This window comes from Camarhynchus parvulus, chromosome 4 (genome assembly GCF_901933205.1).
Source record: "Camarhynchus parvulus chromosome 4, STF_HiC, whole genome shotgun sequence".
NCBI lineage: Eukaryota > Metazoa > Chordata > Aves > Passeriformes > Thraupidae > Camarhynchus > Camarhynchus parvulus.
Genome location: NC_044574.1, coordinates 13837289 through 13861076, shown reverse-complemented (window position 1 = coordinate 13861076; position 23788 = coordinate 13837289). Strand labels below are relative to the sequence as shown.

The following is a 23788-nucleotide window of genomic DNA, read 5'->3' as shown; positions in this document are numbered from 1 at the left end:
TTTTAATTTTACCCTTCTTGTCCCACACCTTAAGACACACCAGAAAAATAAATTTGCAAAAAGTACACAGCACAGGTCCACAAAGCAACTCCGGTCCTAGCAGTGGGTTCTCTTTAAAAAAAATTCTGGGGATGCCAGCCAGTAAAAATGCAATGCAAAAAAAAAAAAAGCTAAAATCATGATCCAATAAGCTGAACAGTAAGAATATGTCACATTTTGACAAGTCAAAGTGATTGCAGAAACAAAAGGTTGATGTCTGGTGCCAGGCCCTTTGAACAGTGGTTTCATTACTGAACAGACTGACTGCCTGCTGAAGAGCATGGCTCTTTGTCTACTGCTATCAGTGATCTTGTTTAAAAACAAAAGTAATGCAGTTATAAATCAGAACACGGTACAAATATGAATAGAACAGTGAAAGGCAGTGAAAACCACTTCCCCTGTGTAAAAGAAAGTCTTCCTAGTAAAATTTAATATTGTTATATGCTACACACCAGCATAACAATAATAAACTGATAAAGCATGAACAGATAAAGCACAATGAAATACCACCCTGACAAACAGCACTGTCTCTGGTGACAGTAACCAGAAGAAAAAGATGGAAGCCATTGATAAACACATTTTTCTCATTTACTTTTAAAATGGAGACTGGATAATTTCTTCCACCAGTACTGCATTAAAACACAAAACTGTTTTCTGTTATACAGCAGAATATGGTGGTTTTTATGTTAACAATTTTTCTCCATGACACATATCTGAAAATTGTATTAGATCTTTACATTGAAAGGAAGCCCTTGCTTTTCTCAGCCTGTTTCTGCATCCTCAGTCAGCCCAAGCCTCCTGTATTACAGGACTTCTTGTGTTCCTGACCCAATCCGTGCACTTCCTTAGCTGCACAGAGACCTGGGTAGCTGGGTCTAGCTTGTAAAGACAGCAAATCACATTTACTGTGGGAGAAGGATTTCAGCTACTCCAGGCCCCTATGCCAGCAGCACTGCATGGAACAGGCACACACAGCCAAAGACCAACAGCCTCTCCTTAATGCAACAGCAACCTCACCCCTTGGTCCTGAATGTGTTAACTCAAACAAGTCACAGAGAAAACTGAAATTCAGCAGCATGGCAGAACTTCTGAATCATCTGAGGTTTCAACAGCTTTGTAGAAACAATCCTAGCTGGAATAATGAGAAGCTTTAATATGATCCAACCCAACAGCAACTGGGATCCAACTAAAATAAAAGGGCTTAAAAGGTGAAAGTAGAACAGAATGAACCATTATCCTTGTCCCATATTTAGTATTTAATTTAGCATTTGCTGTCTTATTTACAGTTTATTATTTTGCTATATCCACAATAGCCTGTCAGATTGAAGTCAATTAAAAACCATCAGGAATCTTATGTGTTAAATCTCTGGGGGCATTAATCTGAAATCATTGATGCTGCATTAGCATAAGACCACTCTTAAGACAGCTCTAAATTTTCAAGGTTAATATCACAATACTCTAAATTAAAAGTGCTATTCTCAAAATTACTAAGTAAAACATAGTGTAAAATTAAATTATAGCTTCTAAGAATGCAACTTTTTTCCTTCTGAATTTACTTTTACAGGTTCCACATTAAGTGTAGATAATTTGACAGTGAAGAAGCCACCACCTCCTACATCATATGCAGCATGCAAAAACAAATCAAAACATTTGCTTGCAGAACAGAAAATGCAATCTCTTACCAAATCCACTGAAAAGGTAAAGACCAGCTTTGCTACATAAAAATACAAGTCTTTAGGAAACAGGATTCATACTACATGGCACCACCCCTGATTCCCTCTGAAAGCTGTGGGTGTTCAGCACCATTGAGAAAGTCCAATATGAGCTCTTGAAACCATGGATAAGAATTTAAATGTCTAATTTGATTAACACTTCCTAACAGGACTTCTCAATATAGATGCATTACCATTATATACTGTGCTACACATGCTTTAAATGCAGATTAGATACAATCTGTTTTGTCTCCTGCCAGTTTTTGTTAATTTCTATACACCGATTATGCTATCTTTAAATTAAGGATTTAAACAAATGTGAGTGGTATGTTGGAGAATATGATCGCCATAAAGCAGAGAAGATCCTGTTACAGAAAAACACTGTAAGTACCAGTTATCTCAGAACATGGGATGTGAACTCCTGGGGGGAAATTTCTGTAAGCTGCCCACAATGGCTTACAAGTTTTGTTGTGAACCAACCATAAAATCCATAATTTAAATCTGTATCATTCAGGATGAGACATTCTTGGTTAGAGATTGTTCAAAGAAGTCAAAGGCTGAACCATACGTGTTGGTTGTTTATTATGGAAGAAGAGTATACAACATTAAAGTACGATTCCTGGAAGAAAGCCAACAATACGCCTTGGGAACAGGGCTCAGAGGAGACTGTGTAAGTAAAATCCCATCTGCTGTTACAGCCCATGGCTTTTATGTTAGACTTCACAAGTTCTTAATGCTAAATATTAGTTACAAACTCTCCCACATAACAAACTTGCTGTTTCATTAAAGTTTCTTTTACAGTACCCTCATTTTAAGTATGTTTCAAATTTCAAGCAGCTTCAACATAATTTAATACCAAATTTTGCATGCCATGCTGAAATTCATATTTTAATCAATTTTAAAATCTCCTAAGTACTTACAATACTTCTATCTATTGTAAGTAACACCTGCAAACTAAAAAGGAAAGAGCAATTCTACCTTTTTGGGTATACATATTATTTTAGCATATTTTTAAACTCGTGATAATTTAAGCAGGCATTTTCAAATATATACGGCTCCACATAATCTGACAGCAGGACCTGGTGATATGAAGCAATAGGATAACAGTTGTCATGGATATTCAGAAGCAATTAAATCATGTGGGTCCCTAGCAATCAGTCTTTCAGATATGGTAAATTTCAATTAGAAAATCCCTTTAGATGAGCAACACTTCTTTACATAATTAAATTCAATTACAGTCATGATAAAAGTCTAATTCTAATTCTATATATATGGTTAAATAATAACCACTGTATCTGCAAGTCTTTCACACAAGAAAAAAAATCATTAAAACTGAAAGTCAACCCTATAAAAATCTGATACTTGCAAAACAAAAGAACCAAACAAAAAAAGATTTAGAAAAAGACAAACACAACGTAAAGCTTAATGAATGCTCAGCTGAAGAACAAAAAAGCAAAGCAACAAACTCCTATGGGTCATTAGCTATGTAAATCACTAACAGAAATCCAACTCAGGTGAACCAGCAAAAACTCTGCAGCTGAATCTTCAATTATACTCTTTTCATGAATGCCAACACTTTTCAGAACTTACCTTTTGTATAGTTAAAAAGCCTGAAATCACAAATGACCCGAGCTAATTTAAGACATTTGATGGGTCTAAAATTTATATTAGAATTTTTATTAGAAAACATGGGATAGGATTCATAAGCTTTCACAAGAGAAAAATGTTTACTGGCAAGTTGTTCTTCAGGGACATTTGTTTAATGATAAAGGGGGGAAAAACTCCTTCATTATGCAAGCACAGTGAAACAGTTTGGAAGCTGAATGGTTGCACAAATCAAGAACTGCACTGCATCATCCTGGTGCTGCTGTAGTGACCATCAGCATTCTGTAAAGCACTGGCTACATTTCTGAACTGAAACTCCCAGATGATTTCCTGGAATTTTAGTATGACTTAGGAGAAAGCAAGTTTAGTTTTCCATGGTTCTGATATTGTTTAGTCTTCCTGTAATGGCTCTAATACAAACAGGCTCAGAACAGACACAATGACAGAAATAAGGCACACTACCGCATAATGTAGTATATGGGTATTCTCACTAGAGAATAAAGACACAGAACTAAATTTTCATTAGGTTAACACCTTTAACAATTAAGGTAACTGGAAAATTACTTGAACAGTACATGAACAATTTTTACTGAACTAAAAGGAAGGAGAACACAATTCCTCCCATCTCAGGAAATACCAAAATATATGACTTTGTTGTTTGTTCCAACTTCTGCACAGACAGTACATATCTTAAACAGTGGGTCTGGACTGACTAGTCAAATTGCAAAGTACAACTCCAAAATAAGAATTCCAAACACCCAGTTAACAACACACAGAACATCCAAGACTTGGCTCTACCAGGCCAAATCTGTAACCATGACTGCCTACCTTATGCCTTCTTCTTTGAGGATTCTTTCTCTTTAACTCAAATCTTCCCCGGGATCAAGCACAACAGAAAAAATCAGAACTGCTTTGCTGGTCAACTAAGTGTTGTGCCAGGGAATCACAAACATGGCAATCTTCCACTCCTACGTATTATTCTCAGCAGTAGACACAAAAATAGAACAGGACACAAAGCAAATATGCAGTAATGAACAATCAGTGGCACCAACATTGCTCAGAAGAGCTTCTTCCATCTCAGGCTGTCTCATAGGGTTCCTCAAAAGGGCTCTTTCTTGAAAACTCTCACCTCAATTTTTGCACTTATCTAAGGGTTTTTTCCAAAGAAAGTGACAACACTTTGTAAGGCTGTGAATTACAGAAAATTGCTAAAATTTTTTAGTACCCATTCAAAGCTTTCCAGAGCACTCTGCTTTGCCCCTCTGCAGGGATACCGTTTGTTACACCACATTTTGCAGTGCAGCCAGACCTTGCTGCTCCATCTAGATTAGCTGAATATTCCCTTTTCACCAGCCAATGAGAAAGAAAACTAAACACCAATGAACATGTGCAGACCTATTACATTTTTCCACAGTTGGTGATTTTATTCAGAGGTTTGGTCTTGCAGTGTATTTTCACTTTTGAATTAGTCTATTTTCATCCATTAAAAACACATTTTTCCTCACACAGAAATATAATTATTCAAAGTTTTCCATATCTTATTGCAACTTCCGATTTTTACTATACAGCCTACAAGTTGTTAACATATTGTATCACCAAATAAGATTTTAAATTAACAGTTATTTTTTAAAACTTATTTCATTTAACTCTCATGAGTGCTTTTATCATTAGTTCTCATGTAGCCCTGTAAGGTCATAAGGAGGGAAAAAAAGGGGTTGATCATCAGATTTTTATGGTAAAAGTAACTCAAGTTCCATGCAGCTAAATTAGTAACAAACTCTAATATAAACAGAAGGGTAAAAAAACCAAAATCCCTTACTCACGTAGTGGAGCTACATCTTTTGCTAGCAATATAGCCACAGATGTTTGCACCTACATATTTAATATACCATATTGAGGTTTCTAAAGGCCAAATTACATAAAGCTATAAAGATCAGATCCCCAAATGACACATACACAGAATTTAGGAACTTACATTCAAAACTGAGCACCCTTTACTTGGCTGTTGCCTTCCTCTACTCCAGACAATTTCACTATTAAAGATCCAGAGATCCCTGTAACACTGGCTTTTTTCATCTGCAGAGTTCTTTTGAAAATGATGAAATACAAACCTTGCTCATATTTAAAGCTGATCATGACACAGTTTACATATTTTTATCTCCTTTTCAAAACTAGATCTGCCACATGCAAAATACACGGTTTTAGCATGTCTGTAGCATCAGTCTTAACTCCAATGCAGTTAAAAATGTGTAAAAATGAAAGACTGAAGTAGGCTTCTCTTCAGCTTGGTGCCTGGTTTACACAGAAGTTTAGAGCAGAGCCTGATGTTTATCTCTGATCTCCCTGTTCCAGCCACAGATACTTTCTCCATCCTCAGCACTGCATTTGCAGATAACCTTTCATCTTCAAACTGTAAGTCACAGCAGTCACACCATTTCGCTCCATTCATTTCCATGTGAGCCATAAGGATTAGCTGCACCCACCTTCAGCAGCCACCAAACTGGCCTGGCCCATCCCAGCAGATTAGGGAGCACTTCCACATTCCTCCCAGTGACAGTGTTATGTCAACAGTTACTGCCAGGAAAAGTGGCACAACAAACAGTACCTTCAGCTCAGAGAGGTTTACAAGATAAGCATCTTGTCCACAGCTTAAATGACAACTCAGGGATGACAGGTCTCATTCAGGATGTGCAACATAGCCCAGAGTCACACCACCTCCCCAACACAATTGAGAGCTACACCTTTCATAAGCAACCCTTGAGATCCTACTCCCACCTCCCCAGAATAGTCTGGAGACCTGCAGATAGGAAATTCCTACAACAGCAGAGATGGGCTGAGTCTCTTCACACAGTGAAGGAAAACTAATCGAATACTGAATTTTCTTCATCTTTATGTCTTTAGGTGTCTTTACACCTAACAAAATGTGGAGTTCCGTTAGAAGAGCTGAGGACATAAAATTCTGAGACATTTTTTACCCATTACCAAAGAGCTAGAAAAATGAACAATGTGGCATTAATCTAGTGAAGCCTAATTAAATTTCCAAAGCAGATGACCAATCATTGTAGACTTTCTGACTTCCCAATCAGCAGAAAACATTCAAAAACAGGAAAAGAACTGGTGCTGGAAGTGTTAATTTAGAATTAAAAAAGTAAGGATTACTTTCATAAGGCATGAAATACAGACCACAGTTTTGCCTCAGTTTTCAGTAGCAACAGTGACTTTGAACATAAGCAAAGACAAAACAGCAAAGTAAAACAAATGCATACATGTAAAAATTATCAAAACAAAACTTGAAAAAATTACCTTACTAGCTTTGAAATCAAACAATTTTCATCTTAATACAGGAACAGTTTGCCCAAATCACATCCTTAATCAGATTCTTTTGTTATAAACTAGGTGTCAATCAGGTGGGGTGATAGACACTACCATGAGATACCACCAAATGTAGAATGAAGAGCCAGCCATGCTTATAGCAAATGTTATATAAATAGGTGATGAGTATTAATGTCAAAGTAAGCTTTCATTACTGTGTGCAGTTCTGGTGGTTTAATACCAATAAGTACAACGACTAGCTCAAGAGGAAAACACTGATATGATGACAGCTTTGTGGTGTGATGAGAGCTTAGAAGGTACACACAGGGAAGAGAACTTTTAAACTGAAGGACTGCTAATCATTGGAATGGGATTCTTCCACTAGGGCAGATGAGAATAAACACCTTGTGTAGCTTTCTCTTACTGTTTGATCAGGTCAGCAACCTTGAACCAGACCTTTATCACTTTAGGAGTTGCCTGGAGAATGTAATTTTTTTGGGTGTGAGAGAACAAGATGCTTCTTCTTCCATACTTGAAAGGGATTCTATAAAAACTCTCTCAATAAACTGAACGTGAAAACAAAATGTACATTTAATAAGGTACATTGAAACTTGCAGTGTAAAATATCATGTACTGCTTATTAAGTGTAACTTGGGGCAGGAAGAAAACTAGTAACAATTTATAGTTGCTTCATCATTTCAATATCTATCATCACATCTGGCATCACAACCTTTTATAGGTGATACTGCATTATCAGGGCTTAGACATGCTCCCTTTTTGCCCTAAGGAGCTAGTTGCTTTGTCCTGCACATGACAGAGACACAAAAAAGAAACATGAGGATCAAAATATAGTGCTTTTCCTTTTAGAATTGCTTTCATCTAATCATAATTCCACACAAAATGTTACCTATTTTTAATATTGTCATTTGCAAGTCTTTTACTGTTATAGATTAAACCATCTAGCAACTTCACTTTCAGTCACTGATTACCATCTTTCCCCCCACAGAAATTTAATTCCGTGGAAGAGATCATTGACTTCTACAGATCCGTTCCCATAACACTCATTGACGGAAGGGATCAGTCAGGAAACCACAGAGAACAATGCTACCTCACACATCCATTCAAGGCATGCTGATATGGACAATGCTACCTCACACATCCATTCAAGGCAGGCTGACCTTTGCTGCCTCATTGTTGCTGATTCATCCGTACAGATATAAATAGAACACTTCTTGAAACATCTCAAAAATCCGATTCGCCTCTTGAGCAAGGAGCTCCCCATAATATAATGAAGCATCCTACAGATCTACTCCATTTTTTGATTGTTGCATTTTCACTTTGAGGATACAAGTAAAGAATATGTCAACATATTAATTCACAGGAAGGTGTTGAGACCGACTCCTGATACCTTGAAAATGACTGACCAATTTGCTTATCTTGCACTCTGTCTTCTAACTTCAAATGAAAATGAAACTTGCCCTTGCTTACCTAAATGTCACTTAAACTCTGCTAAGTAGCAAAACCTAATAAAGTATACCACAGTCATCAAATAAATATTCTTGCTTTTAAAAATACACATGAAACACTGCATGTCACAGCTCTCACTGTCTAACAATTTCATGTGGTGCGCATATGTTTGCTCAACAGCAAGCTGTGCTCAGCTGCCACTGAAGTTAGTGTCAGTTGATGCTTACAGGCACTGGAGATTTTAAAGCTACTTGTAGTTATGTAAATTCTATTATTCAGTGAGCACTTACTCTTCAGCTTAAGTAGCAGATACTTGTATGCCATACCTGAGCCATCAAACACTTACATGGTAAGACCATTATGCAAACAGTCACTTTGAATTCATACCATATGCAAATGTAGAGATAAAAATCTTAAGTAGAAAGAGTAGATGTACTTCAAACCCAACAAAAAAACATGCTCTAGTGTTTATGAGCAAATAATATGAGAATGTGATTGTTTTTCCAGAAAAAAATACAGAAATATTTATTCATACAATTTGAGTTTTGGAAGCCTACCTAAATTCTGTATGTATAAGGCAAACTACAGTTCCACATGTACATGAAGGGATTTTTCTGCACAGCATCGATAACCTTCCTAACCACACTAGAAGTTTGACTAGGTTATTGTAATATACCAGAAAAGGTATATTACAATAACCTAGTTACTTTAGAACCTCGGTTACTTTATCCTTATAGAATATGAACAAGAAGAACAAAACCACTCAAGCCCAAAACCACAACATTCCAACCCAATTTATGACGTACTGTGTGGTGGTAAAACTAGCTCTAAAAAAATTCAGCAGTTGATTGTTATTTTCTTTCAACCTTTTTATTTGTCAATGCTGAGTCAAAAGGGAAGAAAACATCCACTGTAAATTATTTCTCTCAACCTGATGACACTGTTAAACTTGAAGGAAATTATTCTGACATAATTTTATCTAAAAAAAGTAACAAAACAGAAGCTGCTAAAATAGAGTTTAGCAGAGTTCATAACAAAAAGCATGACATAATCTGCTTTAAGAATTTCATAACCACAATACAATTTAACTTACAAAAGGTTTTCATGTTGAAACAAAAAAAAAAAAATCTAAATTAAAAACCATAAAAACCCCAAGGTTTAAAAATTTAGATAACAGATTATGGCAGTGACATACAGAGCTTTGCAGATGTTTACTGAAGTAAACAGTAAACTTGCTTACAGAAGACAAGCATTACTAGTGTACTTAAACCACCCAGAATCCACAAAGCTGAGCAGCAACACTTTCTCCATTTCCCCCAGTACAGTTTTCATGAGCAATGTTCTGATTTTGCCAGTGACAACTCTTACAAAGCAAATTCAAAACTATTAATTTGGTAGCTTCTACAGAAACAAAGTTAATTCAACCAGTAACCTGTATTGAAGGAATTAAAACAAAGGAGGAATGCTAACCATGGGGTTTTTCATGTTAACCATTTCAGTATTCATTTTATATGTTATGCTATAATTTTAAAATGGAAACTATTTTCACCATTGAAAATGCAAATAGCACTGTTAGGTTTGGCATCAAAGCATATGAACTGGGGAAAAAAACCCTCTAGTGTACCCATCTAAAAAAATATAATTCCATTTGAATACAAAATGAGAACTGTCATTTCCTTATTATTGACAAAACAGGAAAAACAAAGTTTGTTCTGTGGAATAGTTTAGTCTGATACAAATGATACAAAAATTTTCCATGTGTACATGATGAAAAGAGCTGACTTAAAGCACCAGCTATCGGAAGGATTTTAACACTGTATTGCAAAATTATGGGAAAGGAATAAGTGGTTTTGAAAGTAAACCTCAGTCAGATGTAGTTTTAAAATATTTACATTCTAATGTAGATATGATAAATATTTTATCAAAACAATGTATAATCTGCTGGAGGATATAAAAAAATATTCCCAGCTAAACTGTTTACAAAAATGCACCATCAGTGAAAAGAGTTAGGGACTACCAGTTTACCAGAGAAGTCCCAGTTCAAACATAGAACACACATCCAGCATTAGAGTCAGTATTGATTTTCGTATTTCTAAAACTGTAACACATTATTTTAATTGTTAAGTATGTGCTTCAATATACTTCATTCTATATGATTCTAAAATGATTTAAAATTGACAAGAGAAACATCCACAGCTCACATACAGAAACAGTAACTTCAGTGTCATCCATCCCTCTTTTTTACTAAAAAGCTGTCATTTGGCCCTGATTTAGAGAAGTGTTTAAGCAACTGAGCAATGTTTACACTGCACTGAAGTCAGTACGTATCAGACATAATCTGTAACTAGGCACATGCTTGTATGAATTTGAGGCCTACAAAAAATAAATTGTAACAACATCTAAATTCTTAAATACGATGAAAGATTGCACTGAAAATCTGGTTCAACACTGTCATGTAAAAGCTGTGCAATGTGGCTTTTCAGTTTGAAGAGTCTTCAACAAGCTCCCTAGTAAATCAGCTCACCAACTAGAGTTCTAACCAAATACTGAGTCTGTAAATGCTTCTATCACACACAAGGTGGTATAGAGTTTATGTTTGGCTAATACTATTTTAGAACAGCCTTGAGGCCATTTAGAGAAGCGCTTTTCACTATCAGCCCAAGCCTGAAGGTATTTCTGGCTTGATGGCACAGAATCCTCACAGTGTTCTGCTCCCTCTCATCTACACAATACAGTCTACGTAAAGACTCAGTACTAAACTAAATTAAATTTTTTGTGCTATCTGACCTAGGCAGGAGTAACTGATTCCACAGATTTTTTTCATTTACACCCCTGTACCTCCTCTGAAGTCAGCAGACATGTTTTTATTTCACTGAAACACAGCACTTGCATTTAAATTTTACTTTTTATGTGTAGTGCTTAATTTGCCACTAAAACCTATGACTTACACTTGCTGTCCATGGAGGACCAAAAGTGCATTTCCATACCGATGTGCTCGATCTTTGAAACACCATGCTGTAATAAAGCAAACTAAATCCTGTAAATTTAACAAAGATCTCATCATCTAAGATTTTAATCCATACAGACCTAGCACAAACCACGTACAGCACAGTATCCTAAGGTAATTAGAAAGATGTTTGCATAGCAAATCTTCTTCAAATTTCTCCTATGGAACAGATGAAGCTGACCACCAATACAAATTTCAATCACAAGAGTGCAAAGTGGTGCTTAATCCTCACTATCAGCTTCTCTATCTCTCTGTACCTCTACTTCCTCCTTCACTTTGCTAACAGCAGAGGACTTTTGGCAAAATAAAGCAGTTATTTCCAGCCTCCATTTCAAGCAAGTTAGTGTCACTCATTAAAAGCAAGAGGGGAACCTCCCCTAGGCTCTCACTTAACGTTTTTTTGCTTGAAGAGAAAGAACATCCCAGCCCTTGGTTGCCTCTATTAAGTGTCTCTGTCCATGACTTATCCATTCTTCTTGGTCCATATATACTCTCCCACAAAACCAACACTTAAAGAGACACCGAAGTGCTTCAGCTGGTGAAGTTTCCACCACTTGGTAGTTGTTTTTGTGGGTCTTTTTTAGCTTCATTTTTAGCATACTCCGCTTTTTTGCTTGGTTTCCTGTCTCAGCATTCTGAAGAGTAAGACGCTTTCGATAACGTTTGACACCAAGACAACTACTCGTCCTTTCTGACAGAACTACTTTCAGGACCTGACCTTTATACTTGTTGATAGTCTTCATGACATTAATTATCTCTGGTGAATCAACATCAGGATGGTTTAATACCACAACTGGCTGATTACGACGAGGGCATTTTATCAACTGATTCGTTTTCAGAGGAAGAAGTCGAAGACGCCTTGCTGTCAACAGGTATGACATATCAGAACTTGAAGTGGTTTCTGACTGAGCTCTTGTTTTCCTCTTAGGAAGTTCTCTGAAGCTTGTTTGTCTTGCCTTATTTTTGGGACTTTTTGAATAAGGCTTGCTTTGCTTGCTCACATCACTGCTTTTCTGAAATGCTACACTAGTTTGCTTGCTGTTATTTTTAGCACTTGCCTCTCGCTTTGGTCGTTGCCTGAGTGATATAGTTTGGGACTCAGCACTTGGTTCACTCTGATTAGGCAAACATGGGAAATTACTGCTGAGTGCCTCAGAAACACTGACGGGGACTGGACGAGGCAGAAACATTTCATTGCGATGCACAGGAGCTGATGTTTCACCCTTGTTTTCTATTCCATATGAGCTTTGACTGCTAGTAGCATTCAGCACTCTCAGCATTGTCCCTTTGGGGATAAACACTGGGGTAGCAACATGGGAATTTTTAGTTACCCTGTTTTTAGAAGTTCTTGCAAATGTAAGGAGCTGATCTTCACTGTGTTCTTCACTAATCACACTTCTTCCACCATGTGCTTCAGACAAAGTCGCAGGTTGTTCCACTTCCGTGGCACAAACAGCTCCCTCACAGCTTCCTGAACTTTCTTGAGGCAAAAGCAACTTCTTACTAGAAGCCTGACATCTCAAGGGCATGGATTTCATGTTAGGTTCAGCAGCAGACATGAGTTGAGCAATCTTTCTACACAGCAATGTTGCTGATTTCTTCCTGTGTGTTGTGTCATCCCATCTGACATCCTCTGGAACATTTTCAGTCCCAGAGCTAAGAGAAAATACAGATGAAATAACAGGTCCTTCAAAAGGACTGCCTTTATTTTCCATCTTCTGTAGTTCAAGTGATTCCAGAAGATGACTACTCTTTTGGCTTATGGTTTCAGTTCTCTTTACTTTGCTCAAGCCAGATGTTATATCCTCAAAAGCTGGAGTTTTAGTAATGTGGAAGTTTTTTCCTCCTTCAGAAGATGTAATAAATTTTTTATCAAAACCCTTTCCAGCTATATGTGCTTCAGTAGAGCTGACTGGTAGACTCCTATGTTCTTGGTCAACCCTCTTCACAGACAATGTATCCTTTTCTTTATGGACAGCAGAAAACTTTTTGCCCTCCTGAGCAGCTTCTACTGAAACATTCTTGGAACTTTTACCTTCAGAAACAGAAGCGATATTTTGGACGGTATGTATCTTTGCCTTCTTCATAACAGTACAGATCACTATGTAAGTTATTTTTTCCATCTACTTTCCCCCTTGAGGATTTAAGATCACTTTTTTTTTCAGCACTGTTCTTCACCAGAGATTGAGAACAAAGTTCTATAACACCTGAATGGACATCAATACCTTTCACCAAATGAAAGCATAATTTTGATGTATCTTCCCTCTGTACAGATACAGAGCTATAGGCTGAGAGCTGAGAATCAGAAGAACAAAAACATTCAGAATTCTTGTCATATGTACTATCCAAATTAAGCTGGTTACTAACACTGGATAATTTGTTTACATTCACTTCCATAGTTAGTAACTCATTTTGACAGACTGAAGGTGTTTTCTTTACTTCTTCAGATCCTTCTATACCTTGATTCTCAAGTTCCTCTTCTGCACAGTTCACAGGTTTGTAAGTTGCTTCTTTCATAGGAATTAGTTTAAGAACCAGTTGTTGTGCTCCATTCACTATTTTTAGCTCTACTATCTGAGCTAAACAGTTGGAAGGAACTACAAGTTCAGATGGTGCAATTACTGTTAAAGGCATCCCAGGTTGTAAAGGCTCTGTTTTTGGAGAATAAACCTCAACCTCCACACTTTGATTCTCGCATACACTCATTTCAGATGGTTCCAATATTGTCTTATCCTGGACTGATGATGTGTTTATGCTACATTCTACATTTTGAGATGAGCAGACTGTTTTAGTTGCTTTACTTGGAATCTCACAAACCATATTTGAAGACAAATTTGAAAGTTCATTTTGGAAAGGAATTTTATTGTATTTCTGCTTTTTACATAAAGTGCTTTGATTCTGCTTCTTTTGCTTGTGGTTCAAGAGAGTATTTGACAGGCGTTTTCTGGGTGCTTCATGTACTCTTCTCGTATGTTTAACTATATAGTCATGTCTAACAGCACCATATTCACAGTACTCACACTGATATGGAAAGGTTCCAGTGTGCTTCACCAAATGTCTCTGGAATTCTCCTTTGGTGTAGGATACATAACTACAGTGGGAACAAAGAAACTTAATTTCCTCATGTTGCCCTACGTGCTTTTTATACTGTAAAGGATCCTTTGTTGAAAATCTGCATTTATCACAGTAGTATTTGCCTGGCAGAAAATTTTTTACCTTAAACGTTTTCTGGGTTTTACTTGGGGTTTTTCTTTCATGTTTTTCATAGTCTGCAGCATTGGCACCTTCAGGAACAAAATCGAAAGCTGGTGGTTTAATATGACTGCACTTCTTGCAGATGAAATTTCTGTCTTCAGTCCACTCAAGCTTCTTATGCTTCTCTATATCTTGCATTGAAATTTTCTGAACATTTCTGCACTTTATACAGCTTATCAGTGACAACTTATTGTTCTCAGCCTCAGTTCCTTGGTAACAGCAGTTTTGGTCATCTGCCCCTTTTGATAGATTTATTTTATCATCAGATTGCTTTGGGGATGTAGTTAAAGAATTATTTTTATCATTAATTTGGCCAGAGTACAATCTTGGTAAAATTTCCCTCATTTTTTTCAACTGCATTTCAGATGAAGCAACTCTGCATCATTTTCATTAAACCCAACATGAACAGACAGAATATTTCCTTGGTATTAGTCCTGTGTATAATTTCTTATCAATCAATGATTCAAGCTACCAATCTGCAGAGTACAGAAGAAATTATGTTCAAGCATCTGCATCCATATTATATTCCATGTTCTTAGGCGATCAGCTTGCAGCACTAAAGAATAAAAAGCAAAACATTAAGTCAATTAAGATGCAATGATCACTGAAATACAATGAACTAATAATTGAACTATTAGTGGACTACAGCTGAATTAGAGTGCAAGTTTACTCTCAATATATCACTGATTGTATTCTGTATATACAACCAATAACTCTAAAACATACCAAATCAAATAATCCTTTAACATTTGCTGTCATTCAAAACGTTCCCAAATTTGTGTAATTACCTGCTATGTATCAAAACCTGAAGAGTTTATGGTATTTCTCCCATGTCATGAAAAATTTTACACTTAAGAAACATATTTATAAGCCAAACAAGATACTTGATAACAGAACTGAGCAGCAGAGTATGATTTCAGTTCATATATAGCCCTCAACTCAAGACAAGATATCATGAAACATGCAAGTTCCATTCACATATGAATAGCAGGGAAACAGAATGTGACTAGGACGGTTACTAGAAACACAGAACTACTAGTCTGTTTTTAAATAAAAGAATTTTTAAGCTAGCATGGAAATTCCTGACATACAGAAGGAAGTTCTCTTCTAATCAGTGCCAATGTTTCAGATACAAACAGTCTTGAACACTAATTTGTAACAAGATGTGATTTATGCTTCACATGTTCTCAAAGCAATGAAGTCAAAACAATCTGTGGCTGCAAAATTAATTACTTTTTCTCCTATTAATATTACAGTGTAATCACTTCTATATATGTGGACAAGCATATAAATAATTCACTTCATCCTGATAAAACAGAACGTCAATCAAGCAAAATAAACAATGCAACATAAGGCAGAAGGAGATCAGTAATATCACTGTAAAACACCAAATTAACACATGCAATATGTTTGGCCCACAGGTTCCAGCACTCTGTCTCTCTACTATATTTAACAGGAAGAAGATCTCAGCCTTTAAGCTTTTGGCAAGACTATGAAACCACTATTATTTAGAAAATAAACAATCAAATTAGGCTTTTGAGACATACATGAAGTCCAATCAACACCTTTCTTATTCTAACATCATTAGTTATACTGTTGCACACACTTGCAATCACGAACAGACTCAATTGCATGAGGTTACTTGTTCGTCCAATACACCCTAAAAAAGGGTTCTGCTTCTGAAGTCCAGATCCTCACCAAGTGTACCTACAGAGATCAGGACCTGATTTGGAGTCCAAATGCACAGTGCTGAGTTCACTTAAGCAGCTTCCCATCACAATAATCATATGGTAATCAAGAAATTAAACTACGATACTGGGAAGACATTGAGGTGCCTGAGCGAGTCCAGAGAAGGGCAACAGAGCTGGTGAAAGGTCCAGAGAGTAAATCTTAGAAGGGGGGGCTGAGGGAGCTGGGGGTATTGAAAAGGGGGCTCAGGGGAGACCTTACTGCTCTCTGTAGCTACCTGAAAGGAGGCTGTAGCCAGGTGGGTGTCAGCCTCTTCTCCCAGGTAACAAGTGACAGGAAGAGAGGAAATTGCTTCAAGTTGCACAAGAGCACATTTAGATTGAATATTAAGAAAAATTTTTCATTGAAAGAGTTGTCAATAATTGGAACAGATTACCTATGGAAGTGGTGGAGTTACCTCCTGGGGATGGAGTAAACATTACTGGGGATTTTAAAGACATGTAAAGTGAGCACTCAAGGATATAGTTTAGTGGTTAGCGTGGCAGTGCTGGGTTACAGGTTGGACTTGATGATCTTGTAGGTCTTTTCCAGTCTAAACAATTCTGTGATCTCCCCAGTGGCTTGACAGGACTAAATATCTGATCCAAGAAGGTTTTCCTGCATCTTATGTGCTCACAACCCAGAAAGCAACCATACTACTGCATCAAAAGCAGCGTAGCCAGCACATTGAGGGAGGCAATTCTCCCATTCTGCTCTCATGAGACCCCACCTGAACTGCAGCTGCATCTAGCTTTGGGCCCCCCAACACAAGGAAGATGTTCAGTGCCTCTCCTCTGGACCCATTCAAAGCTTATCACAGGGCTGAACCACTTCTCCCATGAGGACAGGCTGAGAGCTGGGGTTGTTCAGCTTAAAGAGGTGACCTTATAGCACCTTCAAGTACTGAAAGGGGGCTTTCAAGAAGGCTGGAGAAAGACTTTTCACAAGGGCATGCAGTGATAGGACAAGAGGGAATGGCTTCAAGCTGAAGAAAGGTAGATTTAAATTAGATCTTAGGAAGACATTCATTACTGTGAGGGTGGTGAGGCACTGGAACAGGCTGTGCAGAGAAGCTGTGGATGCCCCATCCCTGGCAGTGTTCAAGGCCAGGCTGGATAGAGCCCTTAGCAATCTGGTCTAGTGGAAAGCATTCTTTCTCATAGCAGGAGGTTGAACTAGGTCTCTTCCAACACAAACCACTCAGTGATTCCATGATCTTCCTTATACTCCATCAATATCTGTAACTAGTATATCAATGCTGCCCTAAATATAGGGCTCTTCAAAGTGTTCTGATGTAGCCACAAACATCAGCAAAAGTAAGTTAGAAAACTGGTTAGGGACAACATACCAAGCTTTTCACTCTTAAGCAGATGGATGGGTGTACACTAAAACTCCTTAGTGGGTAGTTCTAGAACTGTAGTAATCTCGTCTCATTGCAATGCAGACAGCTGTGAAAATACACACAATTTGAAAAACAAATCAATGGCAGCCTAGCAGGAAGGAGGAAAGTATACCTGATTGCTATATCATGATCTGGAGAATTTTCTTCAAGCAATTCTAGTGTGGACAACATTATGTGCTCTATTACCCTGATTCTAAACAAGACTGAAGGGCAAAATGTTTGTGGTAGTTCAGATGCAACATCCTTCCTTGGCTACTACCACTTTCTAGACTTAAGACTAACCTGATGACACACAAGTGTGGTGGTAGGCCTATGTTCAGGACATCCACTGTTTTGTTTCAGGAGAAAGATGATAAGAGCTCTTGATAAGCTTAAGATCCAGACCAAAGATGATTTATGCATTTCTATACAGCTTTAAGAAAGAAGTAACATGGCATTTGAAAGGAAACGGGGAAGCTATATCAGTATTTGCCTTCTTCTGCTCTTAACATCTATCCATTAATACTGAACCTGCCCTCTATGTGAACTAACTGAAAGCAAAGTATAGAGAATTTGTGCCATCAACATCCTTGACCAAAAAAAAAAAAAAAAAAAAAGTATAAACCCAGAGAATTTTCTTGTATTTTTTAAACTCTGTAGATTTCACTTTATGGGAGAACATGAAAAAGAATCCACAACCTTTAAAGGGCAAGAAAGTACAAGAAACACAGTCCAACATTTTCAGAAGACTTCAATTTAACAGTTCTGGGCTTCTCAATCCAAGACTATGCCAGAAAAATTTAACAGAGGTAATTCAAAGAACAGCTTTGTGCCCTCCCAGTCTCTTGCCCACCCCCATGTCTACTCCATAGAGTGGCAGGGGGGAAGAAAACCTTGACATTGTGCAAACATTGTTCAGCAACAACCAAAACACCTGTGTGTTATCAAGACTGTTTTAGCCACAGCACTGTACAGGCTGCTTTCAAGAAATTTAATTCCATCCCAGCTAGACCCAGTAAAAGGTAAAGAACTGAATAACCAGCTGATGTCAAAGTAACATCTCTGCTGTCTTCCTAGCTAGTTTTTCACCATGTACCCTGAACACTGACCAGTTAATAACAAAGGTTTTGATACAAACAGCTCCAATTTATACTTATTTTGGATAAACAAGCCCAAAATTATATTGTAATTTCATGCCTGTATTAAAAAAAAAAATCTAGTTATTTCAGAAAGCCAAGATCATCAATGTACACAGGGAGGTGAACATTACACACATTCACTCCATACCACTGGGAAAGGTGGGGAGGGGGAGGAATTCCCCTAAAGATTTTGTTTTGGTATTTGAAGGATTGGCAGAAACATGTTTCAGAAGTTTTAATTAAAAGATAATCAATTTTCGAGTTATAATCATATGCACTGCACATAGATCAACTCAAAAATATCCTTAATGGAAGAATTCGAAGTCTACAAAGAGTCTCAATAGCAAACATGGGAATGGGATGGGTGAAAAATTAAATAACAGACACTAAGAGTGTCAAAGTCAATTCCACTTACTGTCTTCACAGGAATGAATTCAGAAAAAGAAAAGAATATATTAAGAAATACAACAAAGTACCCAAATTAGGAAACATTAAAAAAATAGAGAACGTAATTTGGAGAGGAAAAAAAAAGAAAAGCAAATGGAAAAAAGACATCACAAGAAAGATAAACCAAATTTTCCCATTCACTCCTACCAAACACCTGCAATTCAGTGACATTAAAAGGTCAGACATTCAATGAAACAAACATTTTCACCCTTCACATGACAGTATCATATCTTGAACTTTGCTGCTCAAGATACAAGAGACTAAGAGATGCACAGAAATTAGAAGGCATTCCAAACTCTGGATATCCCAGCTACATAAAGGTTAAAAAACAAAGATGCATTGAAACAAAAGAAAATAGGACGAAACATCCTCTGCAGCCTGACTAAGCCAAATTCAATCAGTACAAGGGTTTTTGCACTGCAGTAGGTTACAAACCACGGATGTGGCCACTGTCAGGCTGGAAATTTCTATTTACTCCAAATACATCAAAAATTTGTTCATAATTTCAAAGAAGAATATGTACATTCCAAGGCTTTAGGTTCCTTTAGTTCAAACTACATGCTGCTATCAATGAAAAGGGTGTGATGAGCAGGATGCATTTAGCCTATGTGAACAAATAAATGAGCCCTTACTTCAGCAAAGCACACAACTCTCATGCACAAAGATAACAGACTGCAGCCAATAATCAGGGTGTGCTTTGGTACTGAAAAGCCCGTATAAGTCATCCCTAAGAAAAACAAGTTTAAACAGAATTGGAGGACACTGTGCATCACTGCATCAGGAGGATGCAGTGTACAAAATTTGAGCCACTGTGAAAAATTTCAGTCTCTATGCATGTTTAAAATTACCTTGCCTGTATTTTGCAATTATATATATATATACACATACATATACACTGACTGTTTAACATCAACTATCTCTGTTCAGCAGAGTTAACTGTTCTACTGACCCAACTACACAGCTGCCAATTACCAGTCACTAATTTTAGGCCTAATGACTGGGAGAGAGCCAGAGTGCTTCACTCAAGTATTACATATTGCATTAATTAAAATAATTAATATTGTATTAAAAACAAACAATTCAAATGCACCAAAGAAATTTCGTCTACAAGTATTTCTTCTTAAAAAGCCATTTTGTCTCACCATAACAGCTAATCACACAGTTGTAACAGTTCTTGGTTTTCAGCTGAAATTCACAAGAGGTTTTTCAAAGCAAAATGAATGAAGAATGACAATGCAGACAATTAAGAAGAGCAAGGACCATGCACCAAGTTTTTAGAGCTCATTTTTATTGAAAATATACAGTTCTTTCACTCTACAGAAAAAAATCAATTACACTTAAAATGTTTATTACTTACAAAGTCATGCAAAACACCGATTGAAAGGAAATCACTATTTTTTGAATGCATAAGTGAAAAATTGTCTACTAACGTTTTTTGGCATTGTATGGATGCAGGTACATGTATGTACCATGCAGCATTCTACTGAAATGGAGGTTGCTTCCCTGCGGCTCTAGGAACAAGGCCTAGCTTTATTTGTATCTGAAAGAGACACATTTCTGTCACATCATTCAACTGCTTGGTGGTCTTCCTGCAAAAAGCTAAACAAGGCATTACCAAATAACTACTGTATCAAAAGCAGGATTCTAGAGTGCTCAGAGACGTTTGTAGAGTTGTTTATCATTACATGTATGATCAATTTTTTTAAATCTGTGCTGTTCATTTCATCATTTCACACGATTTACAACGATTTTCAAAGTCTTTCTGCATACCCAGAGCATACTGACTGGGTATAAAGCATTACCCTACTCTTGAGCTCGAAGGCCTGTAGGAAATACAGCAAGGAAGTATGGCACTGAAGAAAATGGGAGAAGAGAGGGAAGAGTCCCATTAAAAGCACATATTCCTCCACACCCTCATCTCAAAGAACTCATGTAGATGTTAAAATTGATTTCCACAGATTTAATTCCTGATAAAATTAGCCACATACTGTTTGTACGTGCAAGAAAAGAGCCTTGACTGTAACCACCTACTGCAGTAACAATGCACAACAGACTGCTAGAAAAATCCTGTAAAACACCACTAGGCTTCTTAACTGTAAAGCAGACTTTTTAAATTAAATGTAGATTGCAGGACATTTTGGCTACATATACGATAACCCTGGATTATTTATTTAGAAGAAAATCGGTTTATACGCCTAAATTACTTCAAGTGTCCAATGTAACACTTTTCAATGATAGACTGTCTTGCAACAAAATTCAATATGGGGTTCAATTAAGCCAATCTTATGCCCAAACACTCAAAAGAACCTTATCTGCACACAAAACACAGGACGTTCTATTTTGCTCATGAATACATTTACTAACCCGAGAGCTCCTTTTCTTCAGGATGACCAAGACGACAAACCTGGACAACAGCTTTAGTCCAGACGAGTCCAAAGCGGCCTGATGGCGTCCACGAGACAGCGAGCACCAAAAAACCTCCTTTCCTTGGTCATCCAGCCCACCCACGCACCAGTGCTGCCGGCTCTCCGCGGAAGGTCGGCCTCCCCCGGCGGCTCGCTGTCCGAGGCGGCCCGAGGAGCGCGGCGCCGCGGGGGATGCGGAGCGGGGCGGGCGCTGCGCGGGCCCGAGCGCAACCTCCGCCCGCCGCCGCCGCCGCGCGCTGCCGCCGCCGGCCCGCAGGGGCAGCACCGCGCGCCGCGCCCGCTCCGGCCCCGCGGCCCCGCGCAGGGAGGGCGGCGGGAGCCGCGGGCCCGGGGCCTTACCTGGCTCGGAGCGGGACGAGGGGGATGGAGGAAGGGCAGCGTCCCTGGGCGCTGACCCCGCCAGCCGCCGCCGCTGTCGCTGTCGCTGCCGTTGTCTCCGGACACAAGAGGAGCGCAGCGCCGCCCCGCGTCCTGCGCGGCCGCTGCCGCCCCGCCCTGCGGCGCTCATTCCGGCAGGGAGGGCGAGCGAGCCCCCCGCCGCCGGCCCGGCCCGGCCCCCGCCCGCGCGGCGGCGGAACTGACCTCAGCGCGCCCCGCCTGCCGCGCGTAGAGCTCTACCGAGCCCGGCACCTGCCCGCGGGCCGGCCCTGCGGCACCGGCGCTGCCCCACGGAGGGCACAGCCCGGGGAGCCCCGCGCTGCGCCCTGTGAGGGGCTGCCAGGTCCGGTTGGTGCCCGCTGGCCACGCTGACACAACAGGCCAAAGGATGCGCTGTGTTCCCCATAGCCTCTCTACATCCCTTCGATTCCGTTGGGTTTCGCTAGGGTATGGTGTGGGCACACATTTCACGGGCATCACTCAGTAAAGTGCTGCAATGACGTGGTTGTATATTTTCATATCCTTCCTATGAAATCCAGATGTCTTTTGAAATTAAGTGTTCTTAGCAAAATTTGGAGGGAGAAAAAGAGGATTTAACTGACTGCGTATTGCCCTATAAAGTACCTTTGATGTCACTGCATTATCAAATCACTGCACTTTAAAAACAAACCATGTCTGACTCAGGGCCCAAAGTCTTGCCAGATGAGGTCTTTGGAATAAAGTTTTTTGGTACATGTCTTCAAAGTTGAGCTCTGTTGCTGTGACACATTTTCCAATCTGTTCTCTACTGGAATCATTTGAGAGTGCTTGATCTTGTCTAGGCATGGACATACATCCTTAGGGATCTTGGATTTTGGGATAGGCTCTTCAGGTCACAAAAAAAGAAAAGGAAAAGCTATATACAGGGAAGTCTGGGGGGAAAGAATCCTCTCAATTATAATTGTTTTCGTTCCAAAGTGAGATCTTGCCTTCAAGAGTCTGTTAAATCTTTTGATTAGCAGTGTAAGAAAGCATTCTCAATGCCACTTTGGAACCCTGTACTTTACTGAATATCTTTGAACTTGTGAAGAAAGTTTTCTGGCTGATAGAGCCTGTTGGGATTTCTAGAAGGTTTTTAACAAAGACTGTTAAAGAAACAAAACTGTAATGGCCTAAGACCAAGTGTCTTGGCATGAATGTCTGGGTAAAGGTGGAGTGTGTGGTCCTTGTAGCATAGAGATGATGGGTGCACTGCTGGATCAATCTCTGCTTGGACCTGCTCAACAAACAAGTGACTTGAAAAGGGAGCTGGGCACTCAGGTGACAGCCTTCTGATCTACCAAGCTATTGAGGGACCTGAGGACAAAAACCCACTAAAGATCTGGCAAGGACATTGTTCAGCTGAATAGACAGTAAAATGGCAGATTAGATTTTGGATAGATTAAGGTGATGCACAGTGAAGAAAACAATCCTGACTTCAAATAAAAAATCAGCTCTAAGCTGACTAGTACTGTGCAGGAGCAAAATCTTGGCCTTAGATTCTGTGAAAATCTCACTTCAGTGCTTAATCGAGTTGATAAAAATAAGCCTTATGCTGAGATTTGAAAAAAAAGCAGAGAACAAAACAGTTTAATGCTGCTGTGTAAATTTATGGTTAAACACATTTTAAAAGCTCTTTGAGTTTTTAAGTTCCCTCAGCTCAGGAAAGACAGAATAGTAGTGGAAAAGGTTCAGTGAAAGGTAAAAAGGACGATCAAAGGTACTTTACTCTCAACTACATGAAAGAAACAGCTAAGGAAGCTTCTATCTGGGAAAAAAAAAAAAAGAAAAAAATTGCTATTGATAAAACAAAGGGCTAAAAATCATGAGTGATCATTGAAATTTTGAGCAGTTACAGAGTTACAGTTGGAAGT

The 23788-nt window shown here is 38.6% G+C and overlaps 2 protein-coding genes across 2 annotated transcripts in view; one reads left to right on the top strand and one right to left on the bottom strand.

The window, feature by feature from the left end:
• The window catches only part of CLNK (cytokine dependent hematopoietic cell linker), a 29011-nt gene extending 21208 nt beyond the window's left edge, over positions 1–7803 (top strand). Inside the window, exons 13-16 of the mRNA XM_030947435.1 lie at positions 1604–1737; positions 2057–2134; positions 2266–2421; positions 7675–7803. Of these exons, the coding sequence (XP_030803295.1) occupies positions 1604–1737; positions 2057–2134; positions 2266–2421; positions 7675–7803 (497 nt within the window). The remainder of the gene's footprint in view (positions 1–1603; positions 1738–2056; positions 2135–2265; positions 2422–7674) is intronic.
• Positions 7804–8091: 288 nt separating this feature from the next.
• On the bottom strand, positions 8092–22060 carry ZNF518B (zinc finger protein 518B). Its single transcript, XM_030947343.1, is given in 3 exon segments — positions 8092–13196; positions 13198–14953; positions 21858–22060. Coding segments are annotated over 2 exon segments (3225 nt in total). The 5' UTR covers positions 14758–14953; positions 21858–22060; the 3' UTR covers positions 8092–11531.
• Positions 22061–23788: the final 1728 nt, after the last annotated feature.